General features: G+C 47.6%; 1 protein-coding gene across 3 annotated transcripts in view; it reads right to left on the reverse strand.

Annotated features, from left to right (window-relative positions):
• The window catches only part of CYFIP1 (cytoplasmic FMR1 interacting protein 1), a 95,777-nt gene that overhangs the window by 13,359 nt on the left and 54,711 nt on the right, over positions 1–27,707 (reverse strand). For 2 of the 3 annotated variants that reach the window (XM_082630804.1, XM_082630805.1), the window contains exons 14-24: positions 25,425–25,591; positions 23,922–24,069; positions 22,601–22,754; positions 21,499–21,655; positions 19,700–19,796; positions 17,858–17,934; positions 17,640–17,748; positions 16,399–16,518; positions 12,288–12,487; positions 5,057–5,144; positions 147–290 (exon numbers count right to left, since the gene is read on the reverse strand). In XM_082630804.1, coding sequence (XP_082486930.1) covers positions 147–290; positions 5,057–5,144; positions 12,288–12,487; positions 16,399–16,518; positions 17,640–17,748; positions 17,858–17,934; positions 19,700–19,796; positions 21,499–21,655; positions 22,601–22,754; positions 23,922–24,069; positions 25,425–25,591 — 1,461 coding nt within the window. Of the gene's footprint in view, positions 1–146; positions 291–5,056; positions 5,145–12,287; positions 12,488–16,398; positions 16,519–17,639; positions 17,749–17,857; positions 17,935–19,699; positions 19,797–21,498; positions 21,656–22,600; positions 22,755–22,959; positions 23,108–23,921; positions 24,070–25,424; positions 25,592–27,707 lie in introns of all 3 variants that reach the window. The other variant, XM_082630806.1, reaches the window with a different exon arrangement.

The following is a 27,707-nucleotide window of genomic DNA, read 5'->3' on the forward strand; positions in this document are numbered from 1 at the left end:
CGTTGGCTGGAGAGGAAATCTCACGCGTGGAGACTGATGTGAGAGATGGAATGCAAAGCCCCTCCCCACACGGGAACTGTGTGCGGAATCCTTCCCACCACCACCACCCCCCGCCCAGGGAAGGACGCCCACCGAGGGAAACATACCAGGCTCTTGACCACCTTCAGCAGCTCTTCCATGACCACTGCGATGCCCTGGTAGCCGAGCAGCCGGCAGATGACCTGGAAGTGTGGAGGCCCCACAAAGTTCCGGTAGCTGCCGTAGATGCTTGAGTAGGCCAGGTTCAAAGCCTGGGGACAGAGAAGGCCAGCGCTTGATGGAAGTTGACAGGGTTTTCAACGTAGCCCCACGCACAGGTGAAGATGACGAATCCATACGTAAAGCACATTAGCACACACCGCCCTCAGGTGGAGACATCCTGAGAAGCTGTTGGACTGCCCTTTATTGGTATCTAGGTTTCCAACTTGAAGACATAACTAGCTTGCTAAAACAGAAGGAGTTCTTCAACATTTATTAAACTGCCAGTCCTACAGAAGACATTCTGAGGTCCTGGAATGAGAAACGAATGTATCTCAGAGCCTCACTGCTGCCCCCATGTTACTGCTCCCCCCACGTTACTGCTCCCAGTCTCCTGAGGAAGACACCAAGGATAGACTCTGATGAGGCAGTGGGTATGCAGGGAGTGGGGTTACAGCAGCCCCTGCGGGGGGGCAGGCGAGAAAGGTAGTCGGGGTGGTTTCTGGTCAGACGGGACCTCCAAGCTTGTCTAAGGACACAGACATCTGCACACCTATCAGGGAGACTCCCAATGTAAGCATTCAGTGCTATGTGTTTCCCTCTCAGCACTTCTTTAGCTGCACCCCGTAAATTCTGATATATTTGCATTTCATTTAGGTCAATGTCTTTTTAAAAACTTTCCCTTGAGACTTCCCCTTGCCCTAAGGATCATTTAGAAATGTGTTTATTTCTGATTATCTTGTCATCTCTTTGTTACTGATTTCTAGTTTGAGTTCACTGTGGTCAGACAACACACTCTATAATATACCAGTTCTTTGAATTTTGTTGATGTTGTTTTAAGGCCCAGGGTATGGTCTATCTTGGAGAATGCTCCATGGGTCCTTGAAGAGAATGTATGTTCTGCTGTTGTTGGAGGAAGTGTTCGACACACGTCAATAACGTCCTATTGGTTGATGGTGTTCATTCTTTTTTGTTGCTGATTTTCTGTGTACTTATTCTTTCGATTACTAAGTGAAAGGAATGTTGACTTCCCCAGCTACAACTGTGGAGTTGTTCATTTCTCCTTTCACTTATGTCAGTTTTTGCTTCAAGTAATTTGAAACTCTGTTGTTTGGTGCATAAACATTTAGGATTGCTATATTTTCTTGGTGGCTTGACCTTTTTATCATTATGTAATGTCCCTCCCTCTTTGTCCCTGGTAATATTCTTTGCTCTGAAATCTGCTTTATCCTATACTCATACAGTCACTCTGCTTTCTTCTGATTGTTTGTGTTATACATCTTTTTCCATCCTTTTACATTTAACCTGACATGAAGTGAGTTTCTTATACAGTCATATTTTTTAATCCACTCTGTCAATCCCTCTGCCTTTTTAACTGTCTTTAGACCACTTACATTTAATACATTTACACGTAATGTAATTACTGAGTTTCAAGTTAGGCTCTGTTTCATTCTTCCTGTCTTCCTGTGGGTCATTTAAACATTTTTTTAGAATTCTGTTGTGATTTAACTGTGGTATTTTTGAAAGTATCTCTTTGCACAGGCCTTTCAGTGGTGGTCCAGGTCTTACATTATATGTTATGTAAGTTATCACAACCTACTGTTATCAACATGTTACCACTTTGAGTGAAATGTACCATTCTCACCTGCTTTTAGGTCCCTATAACCTTCCCCCTTCCCCTTTTATAACTGTCTTAAATATTTCCTCTATGTACACAGAGAACCACATCAGGACAGCAAGGATTCTGAAGAACTGGCAGAAGTCTAGTTGCTCGGTTCTAAATGAACATCCTCAGGAGGCCTGCTTGCAATTCCTGGGAACTCAGCCCTTGAAATGTTGCCTATGTTGCCGATTGATACAGTTGTTTTTTACACTTGGGACACTTGACCATGCTGTACAAGCTTGTCTAGGTTGTTTGTACAAATAGTGATTTATGGCAAGCTCCTCCTTTCCTTCTGGGGATTCTGGGGTTTCAGTAACTTGAGCCAGTCATACAGGTGGCTGTGTCTATGCCCCTAGCCCTGGACCCGGGTGTTCCTATGAGCTTCTCTTTCCTGGGCAGGATCACTCTGTACGTCCCATGCGACTGCCATGAGGGACCACTGGAAGCCCACACCTGCTTCCATAACCACCAGATGCATCTTTCCCCCTTGCTGATCCTGCTCTGGGTCCTTTAGCTGTACTAAACTGCAGCAGTGAATGAATCCTTCTGGAGAATCACCAAATGTGCAGGTGGTCCTGGGACCATCAACACAGAAAGTCTGAGTCCAAACCAATGATCAAATGCAAGATTCACCAAGGTGGAAACACTGCCAAGTGCCTGTCTCACATTCATCCCTACAACCCTATCAGACTTGAAAAGACCATATTTTGATTGTGGGCTCAGATAAAACCTGCCCCCTGCCATCCCTCCTCAAAGCGCCAACTGTGCTTTATTGTTATTTCTTAATCCAGAGAAGGAAGGGCTTATTCCTTGCAGCAAGAGAACACTTGCTTTCCCAAAGCAATGTCCCTAAACTGTGCTTTAAATGCTGGGATTCTGGGACTTCACTGGTGGCACAGTGGTTAAGAATCTGCCTGCCCACAGGTTTGATCCCTGGTCCGGGAGGATCCCACATGCTGCGGAGCAACTAAGCCCGTGCGCCACAACTACTGAGCCTGCACTCTAGAGCCCGCGAGCCACAACTACCGAAGCCCACGTGCCTAGAGCCCGTGCTCCGCGACAAGAGAAGCCACCGCAATGAGAAGCCCGCGCACCACAACGAAGAGTAGCCCCTGCTCACTGTAACTAGAGGAAGCCTGCGCGCAGCAACAAAGACCCAACATAGCCATAAAAAAAAAAAAAGATGCTGGGATTCTGGGTGAGGTTTTTGCTTGATAATAAGTTCTAATGCTTGAAAAACATGAAAATCATTAGTGAAATTATATGGCCTCATGTTACAAGTGGGAAAATTCACTCCCACAGCCACCCTCACTTGCTCGGGTCCTGGGGCTCAATGACACCTAGTCCCCGGCCCCCCCCGATGAGTGTCTGGCTTCCTGGAGACCTCACTCACCCCCTCATTCATCCCAAAGATGGCACATCCCAGGGACAACACAACTGGAGCAATGTACCTACTCAGAGGAAGGGGAGAAGGAATTACCTCTGGAGAGGGCAAAATTACAAATAATCCTACACTATAAAACACGCAGACGCAGAGGAGGGGAGCCTCACAGCTCAAGTCAAGAAACACTGCTGACCACGCCTGATACAGAGACTGGGGCCTCGCCCGGAAACCAGTGCACGAGGGCTCCAGACTCACCAGTCACGTGCCCTGGGTTCTCTAATGCCCTCAACACTGTGCATCTTCAACTGGGAAGTAGGGACAATCTTACTTATCTTATAGGAAAGAGAACATCAGTGATGTACTCAAGAGAGTGTTCACTCAGAGTGGTGATACTACCAGGAACCAAAAAGGTAATGCCATAAATGGGCACTCAGCTAAGTCGAGTTTATTACCATAAGACACTAGCCCTCACTCATCACTCCTAACAAAAGAACGGATTGGATTTTTTTTTTTTTTTTTTTTTTTTGCAGTACGCGGGCCTCTCACTGTTGATCCTGGATCAACAGTGCCCTGGATTGGATTTTTGAATTGGATTCCTGTGTATTCCATAATTTCATAGGTACGAACACCCTAACTGCACAGCAGCACACTGAAGTGCAGCTGACACGTCTGAATGCTCACAAGGAACATGGTGGCTCAACTCTGACAGCATGATATTCTGGCATTCTGCCTTTCTTTGATCCTCAAAAAAGTATCATATGAGATGAATAATCAACATCAGTGTTCCTCATGCAAACTTTTGTTAGACTTCTGTTAGGAGTCCAAATGATCTAACAAAAAAATACTGGTTTAGGTTTTAAGAATAAAAATGACATGAACAATTTCTCAAAGAGGCTGAAATCCGTAAGTTTAAGTTCAGTCACAGCTGGTCGCTTTAAAAAGAACAATCTGATCCTTTTTTCGGCTAAGATGGGCACCTACTTTGCAGATGCAGATACACCTGCCTCCTTTTTAGCACAGAATGCTTGTCTTTCTTTTTTTTTCTTTTTTTTTTTTTTTTGCTGTACGCGGGCCTCTCACTGCTGCGGCCTCTCCCGTTGCAGAGCACAGGCTCCGGACGCGCAGGCTCAGCGGCCATGGCTCACGGGCCCAGCTGCTCTGCGGCATGTGGGATCTTCCCGGACCGGGGCATGAACCCGTGTCCCCTGCATCGGCAGGCGGACTCTCAACCACTGCGCCACCAGGGAGGCCCCCGCTTGTCTTTTTCTTATTAAAGTGTAAGAATACTTTAAATACTGACAACACTAACCTTTAGCAATGCCCTTGCTGCTGCACATCCAGCCATGTCAGCCGGGAAACCTGCCTCATCTCATGCGATGGTGGGTGTCCTGTGGTTCCTGGATGTCAGCTGTTCTCCGCGTGCCCCTTTCCACCTCAGCTCCTCCCTTTAAGGTGTCACAGCTGGACAGGCCACCCTGCCCCTCCATCACAGATGTGTCCCCCACCCACAAGCCTCTTCCACAAACTTTCCTGGCTTGATATTTTTACACCTTTAAATCTTCCAATGGTCTCACAGCTGACACCCACCACATGGCCAGAAGCTGTCCCAGCACTACATTACTTTTCAGAAGGGTGATAACTGAAGGAAACAATAACATTTTATATGTGGCATGACACATTCAAATTATTGAAACTAGACTGATTCAAATTAAACTTCAAACTACGCTTCGCTATGAACTTAAAAATCGTAATACAAACACAAAAGAACCTACCTTTGATCCATGCAAATACTGGGGTTGTGCATTTGGCTGTTTATCTCTTTGAAATTCTTGAGAAAATGGCAATACTGTCCGAACAAATCTAAACAAGAAAGATTAAAGAAAAAGAAAGAAAACCAAAAATTTAATGGTAGTTCTTTAAAATTCAGAACTTTTCCATTACTCATCAATTAAATCTTCCTCCCAATTAATCATCACATAGGAAAATTCTGGGAAATCAAAACCCATACTAGGAATGAGCTATAAATACTCGGAAGTATGATAAATGTATCCAAAGTTCAGGAACAGAGTGAGGACACCGGAGGCCCTTCTAGCACATAGAAAGAGTCTCCAAACTTGGCACCAGGACCATTTCATTCAGTCTTTTGAAAAGTGGTAATGCAGGCCCTTGGGCCTTGCTGGGCCTCTGGACACAGCAATGATGGCAGGGACAGGAGTGGGAAGGCAGACTCGGACAGTGATGCGGTCACTCAGGTCACTGGGTACAAACTGACAGAAGATGAGTCTGTAAACACACTTGCAGAGCCAAGAGACTGTGGCTTCATAACAGATGAGGAGCCACTAAAGCTCAAGTGCTTGGATCTTAAAGCAGAAATGTCAAAATCGACTCACACTTTCAAATCAGAAGCGTTCATTTAAACATATAAAACTTTTTACAAAGAAGCATGATAAAATGCATGGATTTGCTAATTATTAAATTCAAAAAACTTGATTAACACGTATTGCACTTTAATAAATAAAAAAGGATGGGGCTACCCGGGTGGCACAGTGGTTGAGAGTCCGCCTGCCAATGCAGGGGACACGGGTTCGTGCCCCGGTCCGGGAAGATCCCACATGCCGCGGAGCGGCTGGGCCCGTGAGCCATGGCCGCTGAGCCTGCGCGTCCGGAGCCTGTGCTCCGCAAAGGGAGAGGCCACAGCAGTGAGAGGCCCGCGAACCGCAAAAAAATAAATAAATAAAAATAAATAAATAAATAAAAAAGGATGTAACTGTCAAAACACCACTACTGCATGAAACAAACGTTTGCATCTGAGGAGAGGACAGCGGCCTGTGGAGCTGATCACATTTACCTGGAAACATCACGCTGCCGAGTGGCTGGGTTCTGTCGTTATCCTTTTTTTTTTTTTTTTTTTTTTGCGGTACGCGGGCCTCTTACTGCTGTGGCCTCTCCCGTTGCGGAGCACAGGCTCCGGACGCGCAGGCTCAGCGGCCATGGCTCACGGGCCTAGCCACTCCGTGGCATGCAGGATCTTCCCGGACCGAGGCATGAACCCATGTCCCCTGCATCGGCAGGCGGACTCTCAACCACTGCGCCACCAGGGAAGCCCCTGTTATTATCCTTTAAAGAGGGTTGAGTTTTTGTGGCCAAACGGTTCAACTGTTTGCAAGTCAGCAGGATCTTTTCACGATCTGTCAGGGTATAACGTAGTCACTACCCTAGCGCTGGTAGCAAGATAGGCCCTGCTGGCAATTCTCTCAAATGCCTGGGTATGCAGGGAGCTTTCTGCATCCTCACAGGCCGCTTCAAATGACTCCTACCGCTGGCGAGCTCTGGGCACAGTTCTGTCTACCACTCCCCGGCAGCCGTTCTCCCACAGCCTTGCGGGCTTCCACCCAGCGCACACAGTTTAATATTCAAGCAAAGACTAAAGGGCTCCCAAGTTGGTTTCAGGAGCTCTTTCTCTGTGTAGCTCCCTCCTCTCCCACACTCTGCTTTGCAAATCCCAGCCGTCTGCGCTTCCTCATCTCCTCTGCCAAACAAGACCTCCAAAATGCTTCCAGGCAGGAAGCCAGGGGAAGGCACACAGCTCACACGCTTCGTTCCCTTTCCCCCGGGAAACATCCAGTGAAAACCATTGTTTCATAAACGTCCAGTTTTCCACTTGTTTAAGGCAAAGAGTAAATCCAAACTCTGTTACTCCCTTATCTCAAATAACTTTTGAACACCACATTTTGACTGTATACGTTTTTGAATCTAAATATAAAAAATTGGAAAAAATACTGAATTCCAGTGAATAGGTTTGTGTTTCACAGTGGGAAGGATAAGTAATTCTGAAACTCCTTTCTTCATGTTCTAGAACTGAGCAAACGAGTAAATATATTAAGAATGATGAAACAAGAATTCTCAGTGTAGAAGGAAGTTACAGAAACGGAAATGAAGCCCGCATTGCTGAATTGGAAGTGAAGACAGCAGTGTGAATTCACGGTTTCAATATATAAAGAGCTGGATAGAAGTAGACACACATATAAACATTATGGGTTTGTGTCCCCGCAGAAGATAACTTGAAGTCTCAATTACTAGTATCCCAGAATGTGCTCTTATTCAGAAACAGGGCTGTTGCCGACGTAATTAGCTAAGAAGAAGTCTTACTGCAGCAGAGTTGGCCCTTAATCCAATACAACACGACTCCAGTCCTCACAGGAATAGGAGAGAGACACATGAGGAAAATGCCACCTGCCAACAGAGACAGAAGCTGGAGCCATGCGGCTGCGGGCCGAGGACTGCTCACCACACCAGAGGTGAAAAGAGTCAAGAGAAGACCCTAGCCAGGGCCTCAGAGGGAGCACAGCCCTGCTGACTCCTTGATTTTGGGCTTGTTGCCTCCGGAACTGTGAGAGAATAAACCTGTTGCTTTACGCCGCCCCCAGCTGGTGGTAACTTGTTATGGAAGCCACAGGAATCTGGCATAGCATACATGTAAGTCCTTCCTAGCTCTGACCACTGAAAGGGGCTAGAAAACAAGGCCACACCAGTAGCAGTGAGCATACCTAACACCCAGACTTTGCTTAATTTTAAAATATTCTCCATTAAAAGGAATCCTCATAGAATAACAGATTACCAGGATAAAGTAGAAGAATTCCAAGATGCACCAGGGACTTCTTGTGGTGCAGAAAGTAAGACAGGGCTTAAGAATCATGGGGACAGACAAGAAGATATAAAAACAGGGCGGGGGCTTCCCTGGTGGCACAGTGGTTGAGAGTCCGCCTGCCGATGCAGGGGACACACGTTCGTGCCCCGGTCCAGGAGGATCCCACATGCCACGAAGCGGCTGGGCCCGTGAGCCATGGCCACTGAGCCTGCGCGTCCGGAGCCTGTGCTCCGCAACGGGAGAGGCCACAGCAGTGAGAGAGCTGATTTGAGCCACATCATCAAGTCATGACAGTAACAGATTTTAACCCTGCATTAGAATCCCCGTACTAATAAGAAACAAACAGATAAAAAATGCTAATATGTATAGCAGAATGTCAACTAATAACTGTAGATGGAATGAAAAGGTTAGAAAATCACCATTGTTCAAACACCACAGTGATAACTGATTTGGGTAAGAATCATGCTGAAATTAGTGGGTCAAGTTTTAACAAGGAACCGTTTTTTGTTTTTTTTGTTTGTCTGTTTGTTTGTTTGTTTGCGGTACGCGGGCCTCTCACTGTTGTGGCCTCTCCCGTTGCGGAGCACAGGCTCCGGATGCGCAGGCTCAGCGGCCATGGCTCACGGGCCCAGCCGCTCCGCGGCATGTGGGATCCTCCCAGACCGGGGCACGAACCCGTGTCCCCTGCATCAGCAGGCGGACTCTCAACCACTGCACCACCAGGGAAGCCCCAGGAACCGTTTTTAAAGTCTCAGATTATCTCCCTATATATTACTTATAAATTTCAAACAGAAAAATGGAAACACACCAGTGGAGAAACTTGGCAGCCACCACCCTAACCAAGGGACGGATGGCCAGTGACGGGACAACCTTGAGGTACATTGCAGTGAGGACACGCCCTCCTCAGTGGTCTTCCTGCCGAAGAGGCCCGACTCTGATCCCAACTGCTGGCTTACTACGAGGGCTATCGCACTGTCACAGTTAGTAGCTGTACAGGTTAAATTTAAGTCACAGGCCGCCCCATGCAATCTCCCAGAGTCACCAGGCATAAATCATTAATCGGAAATAAGCAGCAAAATAAGTAGATACGCCAAGCAACAAACGGAGTTCTGGTTTCCCCACGAGCAACTCTCAGAAAACCCTCAGGCATGAAATTAAGATACTGGGCGGCATAATTTTGTCTGTCTTCTCAGGTTTCCACATGCAACGTGGACATACAAAACACTATTTTAAAATGTCTTTTCCAGATAATGAAGCTCTAAGGGTTCCATTGAAAGACCTGTTAAAAATACAGAAGTAACGGCTTTTGCCAGTGCTAGCAAGAGGTGGAGGCCTCCAGCGCTGCTGCTCTGGTGAAGACTGCGTCTCGTGCGGCCAGGGCTCCTTCTGAATTGCACCTCAGGTTTCTGGCCCCAAGGAGACTGAGGTCACTTCACGCTGGCCCGTGCCAGCACGCGTGCCCAAGGTCACAGCTCCAATGCATGGGAAACTGGGTTCCCGTGCAATCCATCGCACAGCCCGTTGGAGGCAAAGCCACCTACCAGCGCCGTGCGGGCAGCGGGGAGCACGCACTACCAGGCGAGGGCAGCCATCTGCTTGCTGCTCTTCAGGGTGGACCTCGTGCCAGACGGGCTAAGGGGACCCAGGACAGAGGTGCCTCTCGTCAGTTTATACACCTGATGCCATAGTGTATGTCAGGCCGTGCAAGTGACACAGCCTGGAGGTGTTCCACTCCTGCTAAGGTTGCGGGGCCACACAGCACCAACTTCCTGACCTGAGTCCTGGCAATCTCGTCTCTGACAACAAGACTCCTGCTGCCAGTAGGACAGGTAGCCTAGGATGGCGGGTTGTTCCCTAGCATCGGCCCCGATCAGGTAAGGGCACCCACGTGGGCCCAGCTTGGCAGGCAGGGCCTCGAAATAGACCTCTTTCCCTAACTGCACACTCATGACTCATCATGCCTGGAGCATCTTTCAGAAAACAGAGTGATTCAACAGAACGGTTTACAGCACCGTGCTGAATTTTCATCACCATGTAGATTTCGGCCCCCTCCCACTCCCCTTGCAGTCCCTCCACGCGGCTCCTGTTGTTTTTGAGCCCGCGACCCACCGGGCCGCCACCAAGATGACCAGAACAGGCAGATGCTGTACACACGCAATGCAGCTGGCACAAAGGGAGCATCTTCAACTGTTCCCTTTGCCACATCTCTGGGGATCCCTTAAAGGGCGACAACATGCTAGATAATCAAAACTGCAGCCTAAAACAACACAAGAAAATCACAACTCCTGTGTTGCCTGATTCTACCGCCGCCAGAGCCCTGCCCAACGCCCCCCCCGCCCCGGGATATATTTTCTCAACCTGCCAATAACGGGGTTCAGCTGCATTTCACCGTTAGAGATGCCAGTTCTAAGCACTAGGCAACATGATTTAAAGGACATAACAGAAGTTAATTCCAAAAGTTCCAAACGGACCGACCGAAGCACAGAAAATCTTGCAAACGTTGGCCATGACTTAGATTTTCAGAAACGTGACAAGCACGTATGTACACACGGAATGCCCCTCATCATGACATATGATGTGAAAAAAGAATGTGTATGTAACAGTATGCCTAACAACATCCATTTCTGCAAAACAAAAAATACACATGTATATTCGCCCGTATGGCAAAAACTCTAGAAGATAGACATTTTATAAGGGAAATCTCTAGGGATTTAATTATTTTCCCCAGATACCTATTCTCTCTCTCTCTCTCTCTCTCTCTCTCTCTCTATATATATATATATATATATATATATATATATATATATATACACATACACACACACACACGATTTCTAGCTTTCCTACATTATGATGCATTACTTATGCAATAAAAAGATTTTTTCAGTTAATTCCAACTCTAAAACAACTTGAAAAATACCTGTTTCAAGAACCTGGGCACTTAGAAGGGAGTTTACAGGGATGAGTCGTCTCTAAAGATTGGTTCCAGTGGATTGTGCCCAGCCAGGCCCAGGGCCCCCTGACCCGAGAAGGCCAAGCAGGTCTCCTTCACCTGTGGTTCTTGTGGCCACATGCCCTCTGCTGCTGCATGGGGCTGGGCTGATGGGCCTAATGGCACACCTCCATGTACCAGCAACAGGCCTGTATTTCCCACAAGGAAACCAACCCTGGGGTCCCAAATAGACCATGGCAACAGCAGGTGTGATCAGGTCACAGGACGGCCTCCCTCTGCCCTCGGGGCCGAAGCTCAGCAACCCTGGATCAAGACACAAAAATCTAGGCCTAAGAGACAGTAGTGATCAAGCCAACACATGGTAGGATGTTCAGATGCAGTAGTGAAGCAAAGTAAAAGCAAAAGACATTTATTTTTAAAAGGTGGTCATAGGACTTCCCTGGTGGCACAGTGGTTAAGAATCTGCCTGCCAATGCAGGGGACACAGGTTTGATCCCTGGTCCAGGAAGATCCCACATGCTGCGGAGCAACTAAAGCCGTGCGCCACAACTACTGAGCCTGCACTCTAGAGCCCTCGAGCCACAACTACTGAAGCCTGCGTGCCTAGAGCCTGTGCTCTGCAACAAGAGAAGCCACCGCAACTAGAGAAAGCCCGTGCACAGCAACAAAGACCCAACACAGCCAAAAATAAATAAAAATTTAAAAAGTGGTCATAACGTTCACATACACACGGTCTCTCACACACACCCTCACTCATACTCACCCCCATTTCTCACACTCACAAGCACACACACACGTTTCCTCTCTGGCATGTGCTGACACAGCAGGAGTGAAGCTCAGCGCAGAGAGGACAAGCCTCAGGCAGGCAGCTGCCAGAGTGTGGAGGTGACACAGAGCCATCCCAGGACCTTGGCTGTACCACAAGACTGGACCACATGACCCTGCAGCCAGCAGCCATGCCACCCTTCCACCGGGCCACTTTGTGTTGTTCAACATAGTAAAATGGTAGGTGCGTGGAGGGCGGCTAACTGGAAGACCCTCACATGGCCCAACATCCCAGAATGGAAGCATGAAAAGTAGAGTCACCCAGCACATTCCAACGTCAGTAGACATTAGAAGTATGGAGGTGGTACAGACCCAGCAGCTGCCGTCCACATGTACCACAGATTTGGCCCTGAGCCCCAAGGGAGTGCCCTGGATAGGAACCCTGGCCCCACACTCGGTCTGCACATGAAAGCCATGACCACACACCCAAGGGCTGGCTCAGGGCTGCACTTGCAAATGGAGGAGACCAGGAGGGTCTGAGTACCCTGGACATGGGAAAAGATGGGCCCTGAGACCATCCTGTTTCGATGCCCATTGGAAAGGGCATCCAGAGCCATCTGTGAGGTAGCATGCTCACCGGTTGGTGGAGCCATTGTAGCAGTAGTTGGGCAGGAAGTCGTAGTTGAGCTCCCAGAAGACGTGGAGTGTGATCCTCCCGTAGGGCGCCGACACGTTGTGGTTGGCCTCCCGGAACATGGCATCAAAGCTGTCCAGGGTCAGGTACCTGCTCAGCAGCTTGTGGGTCATGCGGTTGATTTCCAAGAGGCCATCCAGCTCCTGTGGAACCACAAACACAGGGGCATGAGGACAGAGCTGGGCCTGGCGTGGCGGCCTCCATCCTCTACATGGGTAGCGCCATGGTGGTGGGCCGGGATGGGCAAAGCAGGACATGGACAGCGAGGGGCTGCACTGGGGGGGGCCAGTGAGCTAGGCCAAGAACGCACATGGTGGCGGTCCGGCAAGTGACACAAGCTTACGTCTCACATCTAAATTCATGTCCTCTCCACTGCTCTTAAAAGGCCCCTCCTTTCCGTGGTTGCCCCCGAATGGCCACTGTCCATTCTCCACTGCAGTTATCTCCCACTGTCCACTGCTGGCCTCCAAACCCCTCACAGGGCAGAGAACACTGGGATGTGTCCACCCCCACCCGACGGCACACAGTGTGTCCTCAGGTGTTAGCCTTAATCAGCTTCCCTAATGCACCTGAAGTTACTCAAAAGCATTGCTGTGCAGCAGAGCTGGCAAGCACATTCAGAGGTGGCCTTCCAGGCTCTCATACTGACTGTTCATAAACCTGCCCAGGTCTGTACTATCCCCTGCAGCAGCCACCAGTCACATACGTCAACAAGAACATGGCTGGTCCAAACTGAGATGCACCATACGTGTGAGATGCACATATTTCAGAAACTGAATATGAAAACAAAGAATGTAAGATATCCACGTCAATAGACTTCTTATAATGATAATATGTTGAACTGTTTTAATTTTTGGATATATTGGGTTAAATAAAATAGATTACTAAAATTAATTCCTCCAATTTCTTTCTTCTTCTCTAATGTGACTATGAGTAAATTTAAAATGGTCTCTGGGCAGAAGCAAGAAGAACTACAATCCTGCAGCCTGTTGAACGAAAACTACATTCACAGAAAGACAGACAAAATGAAAAGTCAGAGGACTATGTACCAGATGAAGGAACAAGATAAAACCCCAGAAAAAAAACTAAATGAAGTGGAGATAGGCAGCCTTCCAGAAAAAGAATTCAGAATAATGAGAGTAAAGATGATCCAGGACCTCAGAAAAAGAATGCAGGCAAAGATCGAGAAGATGCAAGAAATGTTTAACAAAGACCTAGAAGAATTAAGGAACAAACAAATAGAGATGAACAATACAATAACTGAACTGAAAAATACACTAGAAGGAATCAATAGCAGAATAACTGAGGCAGAAGAATGGATAAGTGAACTGGAAGACAGAATGGTGGAATTCACTGCTGCAGAACAGAATAAAGAAAAAAGAATGAAAAGAAATGAAGACAGCCTAAGAGACCTCTGGAGCAACATTAAACTCAACAACATTCGCATTATAGGGGTCCCGGAAGAAGAAGAGAGAGAGAAAGGACCCGAGAAAATATTTGAAGAGATTATAGTCGAAAAATTCCCTAACGTGGGAAAGGAAATAGCCACCCAAATCCAAGAAGCGCAGAGAGTCCCAGGCAGGATAAACCCAAAGAAAAACATGCTGAGACACACAGTAATCAAATTGACAAAAATTAAAGACAAAGAAAAATTATTAAAAGCAACAAGGGACAAACGACAAATAGCATACAAGGGAACTACCATAAGGTTAACAGCTGATTTCTCAGCAGAAATCTACAAGCCAGAAGGGAGTGGCATGATATATTTAAAGTGATGAAAAGGAAGAAACTACAAGCAAGATTACTCTACCCAGCAAGGATCTCATTCAGATTTGACAGAGAAATCAAAAGCTTTACAGACAAGCAAAAGCTAACAGAATTCAGCACCACGAAGCCAGCTCTACAACAAATGCTAAAGGAACTTCTCTAAGTGGTAAACACAAGAGAAGAAAAGGACCTAAAAAAACAAACCCAAAACAATTAAAGAAATTGGTAATAGGAACATACATACTGAAAATTACCTTAAATGTGAATGGATTAAATGCCCCAACCAAAAGACACAGGCTCGCTGAATGGATTCAAAAACAAGACCCATATATATGCTGTCTACAAGAGACCCACTTCAGACCTAGGGACACATACAGACTGAAAGTGAGGGGATGGAAAGAGATATTCCATGCAAATGGAAACCAAAAGAAAGCTGGAGTAGCAATACTCATATCAGATAAAATAAACTTTAAAATAAAGAATGTTACAAGAGACAAGGAAGGACACTACATAATGATCAAGGGATCAATCCAAGAAGAAGATATAACAATTATAAATATATATGCACCCAACAGAGGAGCACCTCAATACATAAGGCAAATGCTAACAGCTATGGAAGAGGAAATTGACAGTAACACAATAATAGTGGGGGACTTTAACACCTCACTTACACCAATGGACAGATCATCCAGACATAAAATTAATAAGGAAACATAAGCTTTAAATGACACAACAGACCAGATAGATTTAATTGATATTTATGGAACATTCCATCCAAAAACAGCAGATCACACTTTCTTCTCAAGTGCACATGGAACATTCTCCAGGATAGATCACATCTTGGGTCACAAATCAATCCTCAGTGAATTTAAGAAAACTGAAATCATATCGAGCATCTTTTCTGACCACAATGCTATGAGATTAGAAATCAATTACAGGGAAAAAAACGTAAAAACCACAAACACATGGAGGCTAAACAACACATTACTAAACAACCAAGAGATCACTGAAGAAGTCAAAGAGGAAATCAAAAAGTACCTAGAGACAAATGACAACAAAAACACGACAATCCAAAACCTATGGGATGCAGCAAAAGCAATTCTAAGAGGGAAGTTTGTAGCAATACAATCCTACCTCAAGAAACAAGAAAAATCTCAAATAAACAATCTAACTTCACACCTAAAGGAACTAGAGAAAGAACAAACAAAACCCAAAGTTAGTAGAAGGAAAGAAATCATAAAGATCAGAGCAGAAATAAAGAAATAGAAACAAAGAAAACAATAGCAAAGATCAATAAAACTAAAAGCTGGGGAAAAAACAAAAAAGGCCTCTGGCTTGCGTTCTATTTATAGTGGTCAAAACCTCAACCGAATCACTTTAAGACCAAGGGCAATGAAACACCATGGCCCAGCCCAAGCCAGGCTGAAGGAAGAGCCACTGTGGGCTCTGTGGCCACAGACAACCTGGATTCTGAGGAAGGCGGGGGGACACGCTCACCCCTGTGGAGATGCTCTGCCTTGAGGTGGGCCCAGCAGACACCTGCCCCCCACCTGCTTCTCTAGGAACAAACAGTCTTCCTGGAGTTCTCACAAGCTCATTACCATTTGCCTGCAGCCACTATTCTTGGAAGATAGATTTGGCACGAAATCCTTAAGTTGCATTTCCTTCCCTGCTGGCAAAGCTCTGAGGACAACTGGATTTTCTTTCCCTGATCACTCTGCTCAGATACCCAGAGGGTTTTTCCTTTTCCTTGAAAGTCCAATACTACAGTGTTAACTGGAGTGGTCTTTGGTGTTGGCCACTTTAGGTCCGTCTTCCCATGTACGCACTATTTGCTTCTAATATGTATTTATACTGTTTTTTATTTCATCAAAGTTTTCTTGAAGTAGCATTTTTAATGTTTGTTCCATCTCATTGCTTTGGTTTTTGTCTTCAGGGGCCTCTATGATATGTATGTTGAACCTTCCCTGTCCATCATCTCCATGATTTTCTCTCAAATCCTTTCTGTCTGCCTTCATTTCTTTTTAATTTTTAAAACATTCCTCCTATCATTCTTTTGCCATATCTTTTGCCACAGTGAGGTGTAACGATTTGTTCTTTGAAGTCAATTGAGAATTGTGAATATGAAGAGCAGATGCCCAGGCAGGCCCAGCTCAGTGAGTGCACACCTTTTGAGTTCTATGCAAAAAATGAACCTACCATCAGGTCAAGTTATCAATAATGACACAAGTAGAAGTAGCTCCAATCCCCCAAACCTGCTGAGCCTGAGAAAAAAGAGAGCACTTACAACTATTGATGTCAGGTCTTCACTCTCAAATCGCCCAATCGCCAGCTCCAGGGATTTGTACATGGCGGTGGAAACGCGCTGAGTAATCAGACGATTCAGGTCTATGGACCTGCCCAGGAGCTGGGCACAGAGAGTGCAAAGCATGAACAACAAAAAACAAATAAGCAAGAGAATATGGATCTATCCCAGGGAACCAATTCCAAAAGATAAGACAGACAAATAATGTACAAAATTCAGATGACAGTATGATCAAATACCCTACTTTCCTAGAGCTGAAATTCTGCAAGTCAAAGCTGTAAAAGGACTTTTATAGTGTACTTACACTTACATCACAGACAGAAACCCCAAGCCTCCCCAGAGATCCTGGAGAGCCTGGGTCTGGCACTTAGCGTACCCCTTGTTACGGGTTCAGGGCCACCTCCCAGCATGGAGCGGCCTGCGTGTGCCTTACCCTCACCGTGTCACCAGGATGAGTAAGAGAAAACGACTCCATCTCTACTGCAGAGTCCTAACAACATGTGCGTACCTCAGTATCATTTCCATAACATAAAAATACAGGCAAAACCCTGGTGAAGATGTCCCAAGATGTAAATGGTGGTTATTTGTAGATAGAATTACATGAGATTTCCCTACAGTTTTCTGTATTTTCCTTTTGGTGATGTATATGTGTTATTTTTAAAGAAACAAAAAAAACCAAGCACTGTATTATTACTCTTTGTGCGGGCCAAGAAGCAGTTCCTCCCCACCACTCTGAGCTGACTAGAGGCCACATCTTCTTTCTTTTAAGCTCTGTCTTGAGAGGAGCTGTGCTTGGGCCAGGCCTCCTGGGAGCTGCGCAGGGCAGCCTCCCCTTGTGTGTCAGGTTATCCAAGAGAAACTGCTTATCTTTAAAACCTCAGCTCTGGGCCTTCCCTGGTGGCGCAGTGGTTGAGAGTCCGCCTGCCGATGCAGGGGACATGGGTTCGTGCCCCAGTCTTGGAAGATCCCACATGCTGTGGAGTGGCTGGGCCCGTGAGCCATGGCCGCTGAGCCTGCGCGTCCGGAGCCTGTGCTCCGCAATGGGAGAGGCCACAGCAGTGTACCGCAAAAAAAAACAAACAAAAAACCTCAGCTCTTTACATGGATGGTCCCACAGCCACATACATACTGACATCTATTAAAACCTGAGGAGCTCTAAGAAAACCCCAATATTTCCACTGCCGGCTCCATGCCTCACTGTGCCCAGGAAGGGCCTGGCTCACCTGCACGTGCCTCTGCTTGAGCAGCGTCTCATAGCGATTAGATGGTGGGAGATGGATCGTTGCACCTTGATTCTTGCATTCTGATCGTAACCGTTTATCAAGAAGCAAACTAGCATGGAAGGAAGAGAGGACAATTTCTCACGTGCTGTGAATTTTAATGGAAATGTCAGATCAAGTTGCCCAAGATTTTTGTACCCAAATTACAAACACATACTCACCTTCCTGCCATAACCTTATAATATGCAAATATCTGGTCGGCCAGCTTATAAACAAATTGGTCAAAGCAGAGATTCACCTAAAGGAAAGGAAAGCGTGCATTAAATTTTGCTTCCCTAGGGAATTCCCTGGTGGCCCAGTGGTAAGGACTCTGCACTTTCATTGTCAAAGGCCCGGGTTCAATGCCTGATCGGGGAACTAAGATCCCCCAAGCTATGTGGTATGGTAACCCCCACCACAAAAAAAGCTTCCCTAAACCAAGATCAAATAACAGAACTTAAAAAAAATTTTTTTTGATCCAGCAATTCCACTTCTAGGTATTTAAATGGAAACACTAAGTCAAAATGATATCTGTACCCCAGGGTTCACTGCAGCACAATAGCCAAGACATGGAAACAACCTAAGTGTCCACTGATGGATAAATGGATAAAGAAGGTATGTACACGTACACACACACACACACAAATGCAATATTACTCAGCCATAAAAGAGAAGGAAACCCTGTCATTTTCGACAACACAGATGGACCTTGAGGGTGCTATGCTAAGTGAAATAAGATAAATACTGCATGATGTCACTTATATGTGGAATCTAAAAAAAACCAAAAACAAACCCATAAATACAAAGAACAGATTGGTGGTTGCAGAGGTGGAGCCTGGGAGAACGGGGTGAAAGGGGTCAAAAGGTACAAACTTCCAGGTATAAAATAAGTAAGTTCTGGGGATTGAATAAAAAACAAAACACAACCCCAACCCTTTGTTAAGGCAACTAAAAAACGCTCTTACGAGAAAACAGAAACATCTTTACTGTCCAACAATAGCAGATTAAGTCCGTTTCAGTGGGGCCAGGAGTGACCACCACACCACCACTGAAAATTATGGCAGAACCTTGCTTACTGATGGAGAAAAATGCTCCAGTTCTCTTAAATACAATGGAATATAAGAAAGTCTCTGTTCTCCACGTGCTCCCAGGGGCTCTCGTGCGCTGCATCTGGGGCAGCTCCTGACTCCAGGCTCTATGTCCCAAGCGCCGCTGCCCGTGGCCTCCTCTGGGCTCCCAAAGTCGGTCAGAGTTGCAGGGTGGACACAGTCTATGACTTCACCCTCAAAACTGTATCCTCACTCGCAAATGGGGCTAGCACAGACCCCCCGGAACTGTGATGAGGACACCCTGTGCTCAGAGCGGCGCTGCCCCGGGACCCACGGGTCTCTGTCCCCAGCCCACCCTGCCTCACCCGGGAGCCCCCGACATCTCCCCAAAGAAGCATTTCCTGTGGTTTTGTGAGGATGTGGGGAAGGAGACCCAGACGTATAATGTCATCTGCTGAGGTTAAATTCTCTTACATCTTGAGCTAGAAAATAAGATTTTTCTCCTTAGCTGCATGTACACAGACTTAACAATTCCACCTGTAGGAATTTGTCCTCAAGAATAATCCAGTACAACTAAAACGATACGTGCAAGGAAGCTCATCAAAGCATTATTTATCATTAAACATAAAAAGCTAAAACTAGAGAAGTTAACTAGAGGTTGGTTCAGTGCATCTCTTCTGTACAATGCCCCTGCTCTAGGCTGTGTTCATGGAAGAAACAGACAAGCTATGCAGTGTTCATGACATGCAGTCACGTGAAAAGGATGTCCCCCAACAGCTGATGTTTTAAGACCCCGATTATCCTGTGTGGATGCACAGAAAAAAGTGCAGATAGAAGGGTTCATCCCAAAATGTTTATTTCAAAGTTCATTCCATTGTTTGAACCTCCTTGTATTAAAAAGAAAGGCTGTTCCCTCTAACATTCAGAGGAAAAAGGAAATTTTTAAAAGTCTATTCAAAGTGCCTGGGTCCTCACCTCTGCCTCGATTTCGTCATAGAGAAACTGCTTGTTGAACCTGGTGAGGGCATAGTGGGCGCTGTCGTTATACAGGTCCAGCGAGTAGAGGACGTACCTGCAGAGCGGGAGAGAGGTCAGGCCAGCCGCCCTCACGGGGCTGCTCGGCTCCCACACCCTGCCCCCCACGGGAGACGTAACCCTCACTGTCTTCCTCTCTCATGAGGAAAAACCATCTCTTACTTCAAATGCCAAACTCGGCTTCTGTGAGGGCCCTAACAGAGGCCCCAGCAAGCTGGCCAGACCCTTGGCAGGACATGCCTGGCTCAGCCATGCCCAGGGCGCCTGGTGGGTCCACGAGGGCCTCCTGCAACTTCATCTTCTCAATTATCATGTTTCAAAGATTTTCACCCTGGGGCTTTCCCGGTGGCGCAGTGGTTGAGAGTCCGCCTGCCGATGCAGAGGACACGGGTTCGTGCCCCGGTCCGGGAGGATCCCACATGCCGCGGAGCAGCTGGGCCCGTGAGCCATGGCCGCTGAGCCTGCGCGTCCGGAGCCTGTGCTCCGCAACGGGAGAGGCCACAACAGTGAGAGGCCCGCGTACCACACACACAAAAAAATTTTACCCCACTCTGCAGTATTTTTAATAACCACAAGAATGAGTCATTTTCTTATTTTTAAGAACAAACTGTTCGACTTAAAAAGAAAAACATACAAAGGTCCTGAGCCCCAGAGCTGACCATAAGCACGCCTGGTGTGGCCAAAGCCCCTCTCTCCCTGGACAAAGGGTGGTAGCCAACGGTCTCCAGAAGTAAGGCCCCTCTGAGGGCTTGAGGCGCGTAAGCAGAGGGCCCAATGTGGCCCTAGAGGCGCACACACGCTCATCAAGGCCGCTAACCTTACGGAACAGACACCACGGCTGCTGCAGAGTGAGGGAAGGCCGCCCTCCTGACGTGCAAAGGGAAGGACGGCGGCGGGAGGACCCGCCAGGCAGGGCCCCCATCTGCTCTCTACACGACACCCTGCTTGCTATTACTTTCCCTCCACGGACTTCATATTTTCAAAATCTCTGACCCCCTGCCCTCACCCTGAGCTTCAAACTCTAAACAAAGATGTTCAATGAACATTTCCTCTCCCCAATCCATCTGAGTCGGAGGCCATGCCACACGCTACATGCCAGGCCACCTCATCCCTTGCCAAGCTCCCGGGCCTCAAACAGCACCTGGACACAGTGGACTTAGTTAGTTCTACTGCCCCAGCTCTGGATTTCAGTCTGAAGCCAAGACAGCTGTTCCTTGTATTGACTGATGTCTGAAGTCTCACCCCAAGAATTACAGCTTCAGGGACTTACCTGGTGGCGCAGTGGTTAAGAATCCGCCTGCCAATGCAGGGGACATGGGTTTGATCCCTGGTCCAGGAAGATCCCACATGCCACAGAGCAACTAAGCCCGTGTGCCGCAACTACTGAGCCTGCGCTCTAGAGCCCACGAGCCACAACTACTGAGCCCACGAGCCACAACTACTGAGCCCGCAAGCCACAACTACTGAAGCCCATGTGCCTAAAGCCTGAGCTCCGCAACAAGAGAAGCCACCGCACTGCACAGAAGAGTAGACCCCGCTTGTCACAACTAGAGAAAGCCCGCCCACAGCGACGGAGACCCAACGTAGCCAAAAATAAATAAATTAAAAAAAAAAAAGAATTCCGACCTCAAATGAAGTGCTGAGAACAGTCACCCCTCCCCCACCTCCTGGCTCCCAAATGCCACCAAGGGCCTCGATCACACAGACAGGAGGCTGCGACAGGCTTCCAGGACACTCACTCCATCATGGACGCTTCCTTGGTCTCCAGGATGTGGTCGGTCAGGATCCAGGGCACGGACATCTCGATGGGGAACTGGATCCTCCTGCCCATGGTCAGCTCCAGGAAGAACTCTCGGAACCACAGCTGCGAAAGGTCACAGCACTGCTGGAGTGTCTCTTAAGGAATTCAAATGACACCGCGTTAAGATTCCGCAAGCAGAGAAGACTGCACAGGACAATGCCAGGGGGCGCGTGCCAGGCTCTCGGCCCTGAGCTGCGGACAGTGCACGTGAGCAGGGAGGGGTCACGTGTGCCTTGCACAGCGTGGCCACAGGCAAAGCCACCTGGACGTGCTGATTCTCACCCACAAACAGAGCAGAGTCAGCGCCCAGCCCCACGGGCCCAGCACGGACACCACCGCCCACCACCGGGAGCTGGTCAACCCTGCGTGCCTTCTGGTGGGATTTATTTTATACGGGTACAGACACAGCATTAGAGGCATACTTGGTGCAGGTCTATCTGATGCAAAATAGACAGATTGAAAAAAAAAGTTTCCATCCTTTTATGAAGAGAAAAACAAAAGCCGTACTATTACTCTAAACCTGCAGCACTTTCAGCCAAGATAGAGGCCTCCCACCCCGAATAACGGCTGCAGCACAGAAATAAACGCGGACGGCTCCACGATGACAAAGGGCATCCACACGTGCCCCGGTCACCCTGGGACGGGCTGTGCACGTCAGGTCACCTGCCACCTTCCACACTTTGCAGTCGTGGGTGGTTTCTGATACTTATCACCACCTGCGTCTCGAGCCAGGTGACAGTCACATTGGCCTGGGTTGCTGACCCAGTTCAGGTTACAAAGACTTGGCGTCCAGGTCACTGGGCCAGCCCCGGGCCCACAGGCCTCACCCTTCTAAGGGCCATGCCACATGGAGGGGACCCCCGGCCGGCCGTGCATTTAAAGCAACAGGTGAGGGAACGTCACGGGGGCCGCAACTTGTGTCACTGCCTGGGTGCGTGAAGGGACCACAGCAGGGGCGACCAGGCGGGCGGAAGCGTTCTAGAGGGTGTTACTGGTGTTAGAACATGCTGGGCCGGACACTGGTCAGCAGTAGCTCTTACCACTGAAATTTATCAAGTGGGTGTAGAAGAATGACTCGCGATGAAATTTTTCTATGTCCAATATGGTGGGCCCCTCGAGGCTACTTCTCAAGGTTTTCTTGGAACCACTTTTGTCTGCAATGAGGGACTCTAGCATGGTTCTCACCATGTAAAGCTGCATTATCCAAGGAAACATTTGTGGGGGAGAAAATATACATGGCACATTAGTTACGACAAACGCAGATAAACCACGAGAGGGACTGCCCCGTGGCGGCGCCCATCCACGAGGCCAAGTCGCTGCTGCTTGGGACAAAGAACTTGGAGCAGAACCGTTCGCCTCGGGCCGTAAATACCAACAAGAAAAACAAACAATGTCTTACCACCAAAGGTTAACAGAGGCGGATAGGTGTAGGACTGCCTCAGAAACGCGTTAACCACATGTAAGAGCCTTTCCGTGCCCACAGACTTGAGCTGCCTGAGCAGCTCAGCGGAGCTCAAGGACTCCGCCATGGTGCGCACCAGGTAGAGCTAGACACGGACAGACGGGAGAGCGGAGACAGCGTTAGTGACACGCAGCACAGGGCAGGAACAGACACGCGGACGAGTGAGGAGGGCGCCTGCGCGCTGGCAGACAGGGGACGGACAGACCCCGGACGGCACCCTCCCTCCCTGGGCAGCAGTGACTTCCTCCCAGGGACCCCAGAGGTTTCATACAGAGCCAGCAACAGGCTCTGCTGGTAATTCTCTGAAAGACTGACAGAAGCGGTTCTAGAAGCCCCCAACACAGAGATGATGAGTAAGAAGTACAAAGTCCCAAAACAGGAGGGGAAAAGCCAGAGGGCAGAGTAAATCAGGTATGAGGGTCACAGAAAAGCTGCCTGGGGGCAGGAGGGAGCTGAGTATGCCAGGAGAGGGTGCAGCGGTGGTAGCTGAAGACCACAGACACGCCGAAGCCATGTTTTTAAATATCCAAACATTTTATCTTTAGGAATGATCATTTTCAGAGCCAACGTAAAAATTATAACCATACATTTAAACACCCACCAGGCAACAGAGCATAAATACAGACACACAGACTTTCACCCACATTTTTGGGATAGGAGTTGATGCAATCAAATAAAGTTCTGCATGCAAATAACCAAACCCAAGAATCACAGGGTGTCTGCACCCCAGATTCACTTGGGCGAGGAATAAAGGAGCAAAAAAGATACGGGCAGTACTTGACCTGCCCAAGCAGACAGCGGCGAGGTCATTTCACTCCCAGCCCCCCTACCACCCCCCAGCTCAGGGTCAGCCCACTCAGGGGAACCGGGAGAGAGACAGGGGATCGGGGAACAAGAACCTGGGTGCTAGAGGGTCCCACGGCGCGCCGCGGCACTTTAATATCAAAGCCACTCTTGGGGTCCTTCTCGCCCCGCAGGGCCGGGTCGTTGAAGGGCTCGTGCCCCGTCTCCCAGTCACACACGGTCTTCCTGATGGCCTGCAGGACACTAAACCGCCCGTCAAGCTGTCAGGGCAGATGCAGTGCTGACACGCTCGGCACTTTTACAGTCACAGCATCGCTTCGCCTCTCACACAGACAACTCTCACCCATGAATCCCTCCGGGGGCAGGGGGGAGACGTGGTAATGGACCAGTTCAACGTGAAACGTTAAAAATAGATCGTTTTCTTGAGGACATTACTACCCTCAGAAGATCTAATGTAGTTGCATTTTGCATCAGTTAGCCCAGACGTGATGTTTTATTTCCTGAACACTGGGACGTACCCAGGGCATCAAGAGGACAGACCCCAGACGTCACCCAGAGCTGAAACTCAACCTCCCTGCGAGTCAGCCCATTTTCTAACTTGAAGTCACCAGCACAATACTGGGGACTCTGCCCGCGTCCCCAACTCACTTGGACATCGGGATGCCCCCACTCCCAACAGGGCTCCACCATTCGGAGTCCTCCACAGCGCCACCCTCAGGGCAGACGCCACACCCACACGCCCATCCTAATCACCTCACGGGGAAAGCTCTAGCTAAATCCAGAGTTACTCTAAGACTACGCTGCACATTTCCCACGTGGGGAGGCTCCATCACAGTAAGCGTGAGCAAAACCGAGGCACTCCTGAAAATATGAAAACCTTTACTAAGCCCTCCAGGAGACAGAACAAAACTGGGAAACCTCACGGTGTAAGATCTTATTAATGCTGAAGTCATACCATACCAGGTGACAATTATATCAACCACAAAGCAACAAAATGAAATCAGTACATGTGTGAGCCCCTGTGAGCTTCATTTTAGGTAAATGTCTCTGAAAGAAAACTTTATCTAAAAGGCTAAACATTCATAGAAAACTAGCTCAAGATTGCTACAGGAACTCTGCAATATGTGTGTACTGGGTTGCCCGAAAAGTTCATTCGGGTTTTTCTGTAACCTCTTACGGAAAAACCTGAACAAACTTTTTGGCCAATGCAATAGTTTTTGACTCATTTGTAAGACAGGCGAGAAGGAACGTAAGCAAAAATACTGAAGAAATGGGAGATGAGATTCTGGGCTGTGTGTCCCTACAGGCCTGGTGAACAGAATTGCCAGACAGATTTTGAGACACTCCCAGGCCCCAGATAAGCACACCCTTGTCCCTGGGTCTCCAGACTGCCTAGACCTTCTGTAGTTGATTTACTGTGGGTTGCTCAGGTTAATCATTGGACCCACTGCATTACATTTAGAGGAAATTCACCAAAAGGGTGCCTGGAGGTTGAATATAAATGCACTTTATGAAAATGTAACTCTACAGCTGTTCAAACCTAAGCTGATCCTTCAGTTTTGGGTGACTGTGCAGGGAGTGCGTGCAGCAGGACTGACCTCTGGATGACGTTCTTCTTCTTCTTGATGGCCTGCCTGAGCGGCTCCCTGAGGGTGACCTGGGAGAAGTCCTGCAGCGCGGCGTAGACAGTGTGGCGGATGGCATGGTTGAACACGCTCTCCATCCTGCCCATCAGCACCTGCAAGCCTTTGATCATGGCGATCACCTGCAGGGGCACGGACACATGATCTTCAGTGTGCTGGACGGTCACAGCTGAGCTCCATGGGCCTGACACATGCCAGGACACTGCCTCCCCCAAGCACAGGGCCTCTCCCCGGCCTCCTGTGTTTCTGCTCTGCACCTGCAGCCGTCCCTGTTCCTAGGTCTGACCCCATCAGACCATGAGTGCCTCGAGGGCAGAGACAGATGTGCTTGGCCTGGAGCCAACATGGGCATTTGGTAACTGAGTTAAAATACTTCTGAATGCATTAGGGTGCACCTCTCTGTGAAAGACTTCAACAAAACAGAAAAAGAGTCAGGAAAGCAAATTTGTTATTATCTGGACAGGAAAAAAGAAGTTACAAGCTTGTAACCCAAATCCCATCTGTTAAACCAGCAGTCCCCAACCTTTTTGGCACCAGGGACCGGTGTCGTGGAAAACAATTTTTCTGAGGATGGGGTGGGGGGGAAGGTTTTGGGATGATTCAAGTGCATTACATTTATTGTGCTCTTTATTTCTATTATTATTACATTGTACTGTATAATGAAATAATTATACAACTCACCATAATGCAGAATCAGTGGGAGCCCTGAGCTTATTTCCCTGCAACTAGATGGTCCCATATGGGGGTGATGGGAGACAGTGACACCCAAAGTGTGCTGCTTATGTCCAGGCTACTCCGTAAGATGCAGCTTCATTGTCACTTGCCACTCACTGATAGGGTTTTGCTATGAGTCTGCAAGCAACTGATTTATGATGGTCTCTGTGCAGTCAAACCCCTCTGCTACTGATCATCTGTATTTGCAGCCACTCCCCAGCGCTAGCTTCACCGCCTCGGCTCCACCTCAGATCACCAGGCATTAGAGTCTCATAAGGAGCGTGCAACCTAGGTCCCTCACACGCGCAGCTGACGGTAGGGTCTGCGCTCCTATGAGAGTCTAATACCGCCGCTGATCTGACAGGAAGCGGAGCTCAGGCGGTAATGCGAGCGATGGGGAGAGGCTGTAAATACAGATGAAGCTTCACTCGCTCGCCTGCCGCTCACCTCCTGCTGTGTGGCCCGGGGGTTGGGGACCCCTGTGTTAAACAATAATGGCACAGTGAATTAATATGCATAAAAAGGTCAGAAGAAAATGCACTGAACTGCTTAAAGTTCTTTTTTGTGATGGCATCAGAGACATGATACTGTCCTCATTTCACATGTGTGTTTTCTCTGTTTGCTTTGAGGATTTGTATGATGAATCTGGGTTGCTTTTCTAATGAGAAAAAAAAGGGAAATTTTCTATTTAAAAAAGCAAATTCTCCAACTGAAGTTGAATTGAATTCAAATTCACAGCAATCTGAATAAAATGAAATTACTATATATTCAAACTTATGGGATGTAGGAAAAGGTGTGCTGAAAGGTAAATTTGGAACTTTGGATGCATATATTAGAAAACAAAAAAGCCTAAAGATAATAATAACCTAATACTGATCACTAATTTATAAAAAGATAAAACAAAATAACCTCCTCCAAAAGTAGAGGGAAATGAATATCTAAAAGCAAAAATTCATGAAACAGGAAACAAGCATATAATAGAGGGTGATCAACTAAGATAAAGCTGTTTTATAAACAAACAAACAAATGTTCAGCAAGACTGATCAAGAAAAACAAAACAGATAAGGCATGAATTACAAGCATTACAAATAAAGAGGGGACAATACCACAGGATTTACAAATATTAAGAGATTATGAGACTATACTGGAATAGGATAAACATACAGATCAGTGGAATAGAATTAAGAGTCCAGAAATAAACCCTCACATTCATAGTCAATTGATTTTCAAGAAGGGTGTGAAAATAATTCAATGGGTTAATATTATCTTTTCAACAAATAGTATTGGTACAACTGAATATCCACATGCAAAAGAATGAAGCTGGACTCCTGTGTAGGAAAGGGTCATCTCAGCAAGCCTGGGATGACCAAACCCTGCACATTCCCAGGAAAGGTCTGGCCCTTGGTTGGCTCCTAGGAACTGACTCTGAGCCACTGGAAACTCAGCCTGAAGAATGTCTGTGTGTCTGAGGCTTTGGGCCACTGCAATAGCAGTTTCACCAGATATTTTATGCTAACAATGTGA

Source organism: Mesoplodon mirus (genome assembly GCF_964341445.2).
Source record: "Mesoplodon mirus genome assembly, chromosome: 8".
NCBI lineage: Eukaryota > Metazoa > Chordata > Mammalia > Artiodactyla > Ziphiidae > Mesoplodon > Mesoplodon mirus.